Here is a 10,590-nt window from a genome sequence, read left to right on the forward strand (position 1 = left end):
TAATTTTAGAATTGTGACTCCACTTATTATGGAAGGGGAAGTTGAGTTGGAGAAACACAAATTTTCAAGCGCTTATGCTGTGTGTGTGTTTGTGTAAACTGGTAGGGCAGTTTTAACTTGACAAATTGCCAACTGTCAACTGATATAGCTGACTTGTTTTAAAGCGATACTACATAAATACAGCAAAACTAAGCTTTAATTTAAATACTTAAGGCAAGAAAGCCAGGGGAATAATGTTCCCCTGTAGAGAAACTTATTAATAGAGCATAATGGGAAAAGAAAATACTTTAGATCTTTTAGAAATTGCACACAATTTGTTTTCACATTTGAAGCTCATCAAGCAGATGATGCAAAGCAATGTCCTCAGCAAAGGTTCTGACTAGTCTGAAAGACACAGCTAGCACCTTAATGAGTAATAACCCAGTGAATTGCCTGTTTCAGTATAACTTTTTCACACTTATTCTTTCATACACAAGTTTTGCATTAGTAAAGAATAAAAACATTTTAATTACAACTGTGATAATCATTTAACATTTCTGATTTTTTTTTAAATTTGAATTAAGCTACAGGAAACATTTCTAGCACATATTGTCAAATTAAAAGCGGTTTAATTAATGTATTGGGCTTGTCTGTGAAATCATTGCGGAGCACAGATGCGTGATAAACGCTCGCGCACAGCTCTTTGACGAGGAGGAGCCGTCACCTGGCATGTTTTTGTTTTTTTTAAACTGCGTCATCTGCAGCCTCTCCCCAGCGCTGGAAGTTTCTCGCTCTTTCACTTACCAAAATATACGAGTAGGAGTAACACCACCATAGCGCGTTTAAGCCCTGGTTGTGTGGGACAAATCAGATTATCGGAAAGACAAACTGGATTCTGACGTAAAGGGCTTAAAACCCGGCGGAGGAGCGTCGCGTGTGCCGCTCCAGCTCACAAGCAGTCCGTAAAAAAAAAAAAAAAAAAAAAAAAAGGAAAAGAGGAGAGCCGCTCGTGCAGCCTCCTGTCATCAAACCTCCACACACCCCTCCTCTTCCCCGTCTCTCAGGACCTGAGCATGACTGTTCAGATTTTTCGCTGCGACTGAACGGATCGGACGGCCGCCGGTGGTGTCATGGCTTCCTATCTGCAGGTGAGGCTGCCAGCTGCCGTCCTCTCTCCGGGCTGGGGTGTTTCGTACTTGTCGGGGTGTGGTTGTGCGCGGGGCACGGTAGGCCCTTTTAAATAGAAGGGAGGAGGCACGAGCTTTTCCCTCGCAATCTAAGCTGTCATGCCTTTTTACCTTACCGCCACCCTACCACTAATTCGCCCAGTAAATTGGGTAAACAGGTGGTTGAGAGGCTCTGTGTTGCCGGGGGTGGGGGGCTTCACTTTGATTTAACGCATCTTTGGCGCACATTATCTGTCAGTGCCAAATAGTTTGCGCATTTCAATTTATGGTTCCAGATAGCTGATGATGAGAAAGGCCACGACCTGGACCTTTTCTGTGTTCCCAAACATTATGAGAACGATTTGGACAAGGTGATTATCCCACATGGACTCATCATGGACAGGTAAAGTGATTTGTCACCTCTCTGGCTGGTTTTTTTTTGTTTTGTTTGTTTTGTTTTGGGGGGGTTGGGGTTCACAGCAGACATCTTGGTTGCACAGGTGTACTGATGATGGGGAAACTGCTGCAATCGTGAGGTACTTAGTGGAGCGGACTCGTGTTTTCAGAATGTGTGCTATGAAAAACAGGTGTGCACTATACAAAATACTGCTACCCACAACCAGGGGTGGATTTGTATGTGGGTTTGAGGGCATATGAAGACTCAATGCCAGTAGTGCTAAAGTGCAAAATCACTTAAAGGATATTCTCCCCATCATTTAAGAACTAGGCGTCATTATGATTTACAGTGCTGTCACTGTTTCTCTCTCCCACCTCCTCTTTGATGCAGGACAGAGCGCCTGGCCCGCGACATCATTCGAGACATGGGGGGACACCACATTGTAGCTCTGTGTGTGCTGAAAGGCGGCTACAAGTTTTTTGCAGACCTCCTCGACTACATTAAATCACTGAACCAGAACAGTGATAAATCAGTCCCGCTGACAGTGGATTTCATTAGGGTGAAGAGCTACTGCGTAAGCCGCCTTTCTCATTTCATGGATGTGAGCGGAGGGAAATGGAGTTGGCAGAAGTACAAATGAGAGCATTCTTGTTAAAAAACGCTGCAGTGCAGAGGCATTTTGGAAAAGTAGATTTTTTTTTTTTTTTTGATAGAAACTTTCATTATGAGGGAGTTTGAGCTTATGGATACTGTCTCATTTTTGTGCCCCCCCAGAATGATAAGTCAACTAACAATGTTAAAGTCATTGGAGGGGATGAGCTGTCCAATCTCGCAGGCAAGGTTAGTCTTTCTGTCACAGAGAAATACTGCTGTCTTCTTCATAGAGGTTTAAATTATTAACTTTGCTTCTGTTTTTTTCCTCCGCAGAATGTTTTGATTGTTGAGGTAAGCTCTTGTTATTATCATTCAGGTGGCTGATGTGGATTAAAAAAAATCTACATCTAAAACATGATCTCTATTATTAGGGTTAAATAAAACATTAAATACTCATATTTTATTACTGCTACTGTAGTGGTTTTACATTACAGTTATGTTTGCTTGCTTTTAACATTAAATATCAGACATGATATCTGATAGATGCTTATTTGTGCTTACATCTCTAATTCGACCACTTCCGGCCTTGTTGAAAGGATATTGTGGAGACAGGAAGGACGATGGAAACACTACTTTCTCTACTGAGTGAATGTAATCCCAAGATGGTTAAAGTTGTAAGGTAGGCACCCTCAGATGCTGTTTATAGTGCATGAGACTGAATTACAGACCTCCACAGTAACTGGCTGGTATGTCTTCAGAGAGACAAAATGCATCTAGCTAACGGGTACTCTCCTTTAGGACTGTATTAGAGATGTGATGTGACGGAAGGATGGAGCAGCTTAAGAGTTAATCTGCAGTTCTATTAACTGCACTGTGGAGGCAGAGGCCATTTCTCTGATGTATTCCTGATAGCTGGTTAAAACAGGAAAAGTGCTCAGCCGATACAGTTCCCCTCTGTTTGCACCACTTACAGTAGTTTGGGAGGGACATCTCTGTGGCTTTGATGTGTGCCGTGTAATAGTCTCCTATCAGTTTTTTGTCATACCCATTTAAATAGAATTATAGACTTTTAAGGGGTAGTTCACCACAGGAAAAAATAAAACTCCTCCCACTTGAGTGTGATTTCGAACCATGTGATTATTTTCTGTTCCCCCTGAGGTTTCGCAATATCTACCACTGAAATGTCTTTCGAGCACACTGCAGCTAAACAGACACTTTTACAATCCACAAGCGTCTATTTTTTTCAGTTAGAATTGTCATTTTCTAGAATCTACCACAGTAAAAAAATAATTTTGTGAAATAGGATTCCCCAGTTTTGTCTGTACATGGGTCCATAAGCTAAAAAAAAAAAAAAAAAGAGTTTAATCTTGGACTGCAAATAGCCATCTATGGGTGGATGTAACAGGGCAGTGAAAGATGTAAAACGTGACCTGAACAGTCTTTGTTTTGATGACAGCTTTTTGTCTTTGACTTCCTCATAAAGCTTTCCGCATTTATCATTCTAGTCTCCTGGTGAAGAGGACCCCAAGAAGTTCAGGATATAGACCAGACTGTGAGAACCTCTTATTTTTCTTCTACATTCTCTGTGTAGTGACGAATGGTATGGCTCAATTTGTGACTTTCAGTCATTTGCGACTCTTCGAAGACCCAGTGAAAATTTTAATAAAGCAGGATTATAATTAATCTCAGGGAAATCTACTCTAAATGTAGCCGAGCCTGGCACTTATGTACTAATGCAAGCCTTATAACCCCCTGCTCACACCATCTATGATTATGTAATGCTTTTAGGTTTGAGTTGGGTAATCTCTTTAAGATCGTCCCTCAAGGACAGCTGTTACTGTAAGTGTTTTGACTTTCCGCTGAGACCATAAAAGAGCAGTGACTGCTTGTTTATGTCAGAGCCAGTTTGTTGCTTGTTTTCTTCCAGTGGTCTTAAAAGTAGCTTCTGGTTTCTCTTATTTATAACCCCTTGTATCAGTGATGTTACATAGGGAGATTTCCTCTTCTCACAGCTCCTAATGCTCCTATCACTGCAGCCACTTTAGACTTTACCTTTCCCATCTGCTCCAGTTGTTTCTTCTGCCCTTGCTAGTTCTCTATTTTTTGTGTTTCTTCTTAGTTGCTGTCGGCTGAGATTCCCACATCTATCACAGATGCACTTTGTTAACCACCACTATGTCTGGTTGGTTAGTCAGCAGCTGCTTGTCTGTCTAGAAGTCAAGCTGTGATAGGACCTTGTTGTTATACTGCTATGATCAGAACTCTCCTCTAAGCCATCCTTTTCTATCCACTGGTAGTGTTTCTTAATGCCAGCTCCTTCCTCTATCCGTTGATGGTACATTCCAGGAACAGATTTCCATAGGGGTTTGGTCATCCATGATAGTTCCTCGTCCTGTTCCCCAAGTATCCTCAGTTGTCTGAGGTATTCTTGGCACTCACTAATCTTCTCCGTTCCTTTTTTCTGTTGCTCATAAACCCTCGGGGTGCTAGACTTCAGGTAGAGAGCTCCGCACATTGTGAGGAGTTTTGGTGTCTTGACATGAGTGCCATCTCTCTCCTCCTGTGGTCAGCTTATTATTCAAACTGGGTATCTGATGATCGATAGGGCACAGACATTGATCTTATTGGATCTTATTCCTTCTGTTCAGCTAGCTTCTTAGAACCTACAATACCTTTTGGAGGTATATGGCTGTGGCTGATCTTTGTGCGACTTTGTCATGGTTCTCGTTGGCCTGTGGGATATACAGGTACTTATAGTTGTTCTATATATCTGCTATTTTATCTTCTGGCGACTCCACCCCTTCATATCCATCGTATCAGCTCTTAATGATGAGCTGGCTTAGAGGGTTGAGGCTTATGCAGAACAGCAGCGGGGACACTTTGGTATATTCTGCATTTGATGGCAACTTAAGTGATTGCCTTCGATTTTGTTTCCTGTGTTGTATTCCACAGACCCACTGACTTCCTGATGAAGGTTATTGGTATACTATTAGCTTTGTACAGTGCCAACCACTCCAGTATCCATGTGATTTTACTTATATAATATAAATACATATTATAATGTATGTTTGTTTGTTTGTTTTCCCCCAGACATCGGTTTTGAGGTACCGGATGCCTTTCTGGTTGGCTATGCTTTGGATTACAACGAGTACTTCAGAGATCTCAGTGTAAGTGTTTTTTGGAAGTCGATTACTCAAGGTCTCCTATTATAAAGGTGATTTTTAACACAGATTTAGCTGGTTTGGGTTACTGCAACATCCACTGGAGATAGCTGTGGTTCTAATAATCGCTGGCAAGCTGGTATAATACTGGACCCTGATTTGCCCCCATGCATCCATTGGCATGCAAGTTTGTGAATGTGTGTGATAGGGTGAATGGTGCGTGTAGTTAAAAAGTGCTTTGAGTGCTCAGAGTAGAAAAACAAAGTGCACAAGTGACAAACCATTCTATTTACAGAGGTGTGGAAAATGTTAGATGTTTTTACATGCTCACAAGAACAAGTGCGCCTGAGATACTGAATGAGTAATTGGCTTGATATTTCACAAATTATCTGTCTGCCCTAAGATGAAATTATTTTAGATATTATTGCTTTTACATGGTTGTTTTGAGGACCCATCTAATATGAATTATCAGGATTTATCCTGCATTAAAAACTGATTTTGACCTTCACTGAAAGGAAAAAAAAAATTCATTTTCTCTAAATGGTCTAAGTGGGATTACATTTTCTTTAGCTTAGTTTGAGTGCACTAGTTGTGCCATAACAATATGTGGACCAGTTATGCTTACATACATAGTCACCCACCAGAGGCCCAATTTTTAACCTAATCATGACATTATTTAGGCAGACTGTTGAGGTTAATTTTAGTCACTTTATCCTCAAAAATCTTCAAAGTGGAAAAGTATATTTATAGTGTTTTGTATAGTTACAGGATTGGGCAACAAATGATTTTTTTTTTTTTTTTTTTTTAAATATGGTTATGTAGTGTTGTATTAAAATGTTACGGTATTTCCGAAAATAACTTGGCCTTAAATATTTGCTGCAGTAGGAATAAAAGGGGTGTAAAAAAATAAAATAAAAGGCAACTGCAGTTTCAGGGTCCTGATGTTCTGCCTGCTTACGCACCATGAGGCTGCCATGTTTGGTGTCACTGGTTTATAGTGAAACCAGTGCTATAATATTCAGCATTTCTGTTGATGTTTTTTCCTCTTCTTTTCTTCAGCACATCTGTATACTGAATGACCAAGCAAAGGAGAAGTACAAAGTGTGAGCAGATGAAGTGCTGCAGAGGCCGATGTCTGAATCGCTGAAGACTTGGACCACTGTGATGAGCCTCGTTAGCTTTGCTGTGTTTTGAAACGTATTTATTTTTCTATATGCGAATCCACAAAAAGTGACTTGTGGGTTGTAACTAACTTTAAGAACATTTCTTTCCCCCCTTATAAGTGGGATTAATTCTGTATATTATCAATATTTTGGTTGTCAATTTATTGAATTTATGTTAAGACTGAAGGTGTAAATAACAGTTTTGAATAGAAGTGGAGATAAAAAAAAAAAAAAAATGTAATTAATTTGCTCTTATGGAAGTACACACATCTCAGGCTACTGCTTTATTTTCAGTGAGCTGTCAGATTATTTGTAGCCTTCGAATGTTTGAATGTTTCAGTTTGGATTTATACTGAAGACATATCCTCTCATTATGCCATAAAATGACTTGTCATGTACTGTATGTTTTGATTCATGTCCAATGTTTTCACCAAGGATCTCTTTACAGCAATACAAATCCCAGTGAAACCTCGAGTCTGTTTTCTATTTTCCCAGAAGAGGGAGTAACACTGCATTTATGCATGTTTTTACAAAAGTAATAGGCCTACTTTAAACTAATTACCAAAACACACTTGACTGTGGTACTATGTGAAATAGGAGTGGCAAGAAAAAAGGATGTGAGGGGGGGTGTAGGACATGTTTCAGGGCAGCAAGACTGTGGTTAAGAATGACAAGTACAGTTGGGATTGTATCAGGAAGGAGGCTGAGGTGGAGGTAACCAGGATATACAGGATTAGCAAATGAGTACATCAGATGGACAGCTCAGGTTGGAGAGACGAGGCTGAGATGGTTTGGATGTGTGCAGATGATAGATCGCGGATATACTGGAGAAAGGATGTTGAAGATGGAGCTGCCAAGCAGGAGGAAAAGAGGAAGGAGTACGTGCAGTGGGTTAGTGAGACAGAGGAGAAAGCTACGGATAGGGTGATGTGGAGGTAAATGATACACTATGGCGACCTCTAAAGGAGGCAGCAGAGAGAAGAAGAACGCGACAAAAATACCGTCTCTCGAGTTTCTCCGCTGTCATGATAATCTCCGTGATCCTATTAGAGAACGTTTTAAATTATCAAACACTCTCAAAATACACTTGTACTCTTTTTGAGGCTCAAGCATCAACACCAAATGCTTTAGCTAATTGAATAACGTGTCTAAAGCGGAAGTTGTCGCAATTCGACATCACATCCGTTTCTGGTGTTAGCTTAAACTCGGGTAGGAAGTAGCTGTCAAAGAAGGGCGAATGGTGTTGGGGAAGTTTACCATTATATACACATTAGCTTTCCTACAACGCAGGTGTTTTCTGAACTACCATGGACTGATTAGACTTAGCGCTGCTGCTAACGTTAGTTTCACTGTAAGCATTACAGTATTGTTTTTAGCTGTCAACGTTTGTTGTCCAAGATTTTGTGTTTATTTAATAATAAGTCGTACCAGATTGTTCAAGACTTGGACTTTAACCAGGTCACTCACTATCATGCACGTTATAGAAGAGATTATAGGCATTTTAAAGCAGTTTGACATAGGAGATAAGTTTTCCAATCTGCCATTGCTGCCCAGAGCTTCTGTGCTGATCCCGCTGTTCGTGAGGAGTGGGCGGCTGTACACCTTGCTGACGCTGCGTTCAAAAGAGGTAACTTGAGTGGGTAAATGCGGTTTCTTCTCACTTCTCTATCTGGGGTTCGCCACAGCATTTCATCTACCTTTATCTGACCGCTATCCCCAGCTTCCTTTTCTGTCACACCAACCCCGTGCATGTCCTCAACATCCTTCTCCAATGCAGGCACCCTCTCTTCTCTGCACTTCCAAACCGTCCCAGCCTTGCCTCTAACCCGAACTATCCCTATGATGTACTCATTCCTAATCCTGTCCATCCCACTAACTTCCCCCAAAATCTCAAAAAGTCATCTCCAAAACATACATAAATACATATAGGTCGATTCACTAACATCTTACCAACTTTCAGTCTTGCTACTGTCTTTCCACGGGCAGTATGGTGGCAAGCACTGTTTCCTCACAGCAAGGTGGTCCAGGGCCTGAACCCACCATCTGGCTGGGGTCTTTATGTCTGACGTTTTGCATGGCTACCTCCCATAGACGGCAGTTAGTGGGGTTACGTTAATGGATGATTCTAAATGGCTGATAGGTGTGAAGGTGAATGCAAATGATTGTGTCTGTGTAGCCCTGTAACAGACCTGTCCAAGATGTACCCTTCCTGTCACCCTGTAGCAGCTGAGATAACACTGAGATGGATGCTATCTCTCAGTCACTGTCTTCATCTATCCTGTAAATCCATCTTATTTATGTTTGTTTCTTTCTTTGTAGCTGAGGACCAGTGCTGGTGAGGTGTGTTTCCCAGGTGGAAAGAGAGACCCCAGTGACCATGACGATGTGGACACAGCTCTGAGAGAAGCGGAGGAGGAGATAGGTCTATCACCTGATGACGTTCAGGTGGTCTGTACGCTGTTTCCAATCATTAATAAGGTAGAATAAAACAATTTTCTATAAGAGTATTGACTGACTTGAGTCTTATTCATTTTCTCAAATCACCCCCTCCTAATTGTTGTTCTTTGTCAACAGACCGGTCTGTTGGTGACCCCAGTTGTTGGCTTCATAGAGGAGTCATTTTGTCCCAGTCCAAACCCAGCTGAGGTCAGTGCTGTGTTCACAGTCCCATTGGACTTCTTCACCAGCAAGGAGGACCACCACTCTACATATGGTGTCGTTGGGATGTCGGGGCTGCTGCACTCATTTTATTTTGTGGATACTGATTCGGGAAGCCAATATCACATATGGGGATTGACTGCCTTGCTGGCCATCCTGGTTGCTGTCCTTGCTCTTAAAAAGAAACCCGAGTTTGAAGTTGGCTTTGACTCTGAGGACCCACTAGCATTCTTCCAACAGATCCTACACAGAAGAATCAGTAAACTATGAACAGATTTTTCCCCAATACCTGAAGCCCCATTGAATTTACTGTATAATTTCTATGAATGTGTGTAATAATTGTTTGAAAGGATGTATATAAACTTTTCAGTGTGGTGAAAAGATGCAAATAAAAAGATATTTTCAGTTTTTCAAAATTCATTTAATGTAGCAGCAGGATTACAGATATAAACAAAGAGTATACAAATGTCCAGACAAAGGCAAAATTACATGTTAATAATAGTTCAGATGTATGATAACACACCAGGTTTGACCTTTATCCCTACTGCAGGGTCGTAAGGCTAGATACTAAAGCTCAAGCTACACAGAACGGATACAACAGAACTGTTGGAGAATGTGAAATAGAAGCGAACTAGGAAAAGTGAGCAAACTGATTACACACAAGATACAGCTCACACTATTGGCAATTTAATTTATCATGGTTGCCCCTTTTGATCAAGCGTTTCACAGCAACAATAGTAATGTTGACAAGCACATCAACACAAAGTTCTCGCTAAAAACAATCTCCACTGTCTCGTCCCTTTTACCTCACATGTACAAATCTCATGAGGCATGAAAAGCATTTTCAATAGAAAACAACAAGGTGACAATTCACTGGTGAAGCTGCACAATATTATGTTGATATCTTGCAACGGATTGAGAACATGTTAAAGTATAACAGTTATGTCCGTGTCAGGGGGAGGAGAGAGTAACGGAAAAGCTTTCGGATGTTAAACAGTCTTAGAGAATAAAAAGGAGCAATGAGACAAAAGGGACACCAGTAAACACAGCAGAGCAACGTTTAAGTTATCAAGGCACACAAAGTTCTGTTGAAAGCGTCACAATTGAAATTCAAAATACCCCTGCAGTATATTTCACATTTAAATATACATGGATATTCATTTACATGACTGAAGGACAAAAATATTATGCAAAGATTTGTGTGCTCTTTTCAACGCCTTTAAATCAACACAGTTTCTTTTTTTTTTTTTCCTCCCCCCCGGTGAAGTGGCTATTCGACAAAGTCGGACTGAAATGAATAATAATAATAAAACTAATGGTCGGTTTTGAAATTACACCACAATCAAAAACAATTTGACCAATGTACAGTGACACAAATGACAGCTGGTGCCGCCCTGCCCATCCCCTTCCCTCCGCCTCAAAATATATCTTCTCTAAGCCTAGTATTGGTCCGATGTCAGATGTAGAGCAAG

The 10,590-nt window shown here is 40.9% G+C and overlaps 2 protein-coding genes across 2 annotated transcripts; both read left to right on the forward strand.

Annotated features, from left to right (window-relative positions):
• Positions 1 to 602: 602 nt before the first annotated feature.
• hprt1l (hypoxanthine phosphoribosyltransferase 1, like) lies at positions 603 to 6,934 on the forward strand. Its single transcript, XM_040025452.1, has 9 exons — positions 603 to 1,127; positions 1,442 to 1,548; positions 1,933 to 2,116; positions 2,317 to 2,382; positions 2,470 to 2,487; positions 2,733 to 2,815; positions 3,642 to 3,688; positions 5,227 to 5,303; positions 6,357 to 6,934. The coding sequence occupies exons 1-9, from the start codon at positions 1,110 to 1,112 to the stop codon at positions 6,402 to 6,404; spliced, it is 648 nt and encodes a 215-aa protein (XP_039881386.1). The 5' UTR covers positions 603 to 1,109; the 3' UTR covers positions 6,405 to 6,934.
• Positions 6,935 to 7,035: 101 nt separating this feature from the next.
• Positions 7,036 to 10,393, forward strand: nudt7 (nudix (nucleoside diphosphate linked moiety X)-type motif 7). The gene is made up of 3 exons (XM_040025451.1): positions 7,036 to 8,087; positions 8,780 to 8,938; positions 9,035 to 10,393. Exons 1-3 carry the CDS (start codon positions 7,698 to 7,700, stop codon positions 9,386 to 9,388), a joined length of 903 nt encoding a protein of 300 aa, XP_039881385.1. The 5' UTR covers positions 7,036 to 7,697; the 3' UTR covers positions 9,389 to 10,393.
• The last annotated feature ends 197 nt before the right edge of the window (positions 10,394 to 10,590 follow it).

Source organism: Simochromis diagramma, unplaced genomic scaffold (genome assembly GCF_900408965.1).
Source record: "Simochromis diagramma unplaced genomic scaffold, fSimDia1.1 OVJJ01000293.1, whole genome shotgun sequence".
Classification (NCBI taxonomy): Eukaryota; Metazoa; Chordata; class Actinopteri; order Cichliformes; family Cichlidae; genus Simochromis; species Simochromis diagramma.

Coding starts and splice junctions, on each gene's coding strand:
- hprt1l (XM_040025452.1), top strand. Junction 2,816..3,641: donor AAGATGGTTAAAGTTGTAAG/GTAGGCACCCTC, acceptor TTATCATTCTAG/TCTCCTGGTGAAGAGGACCC. Junction 3,689..5,226: donor TTCAGGATATAGACCAGACT/GTGAGAACCTCT, acceptor GTTTTCCCCCAG/ACATCGGTTTTGAGGTACCG.
- nudt7 (XM_040025451.1), top strand. CDS start 7,698: ATGGTGTTGGGGAAGTTTACCATTATATACACATTAGCTTTCCTACAA. Junction 8,088..8,779: donor TGACGCTGCGTTCAAAAGAG/GTAACTTGAGTG, acceptor CTTTCTTTGTAG/CTGAGGACCAGTGCTGGTGA. Junction 8,939..9,034: donor TGTTTCCAATCATTAATAAG/GTAGAATAAAAC, acceptor CTTTGTCAACAG/ACCGGTCTGTTGGTGACCCC.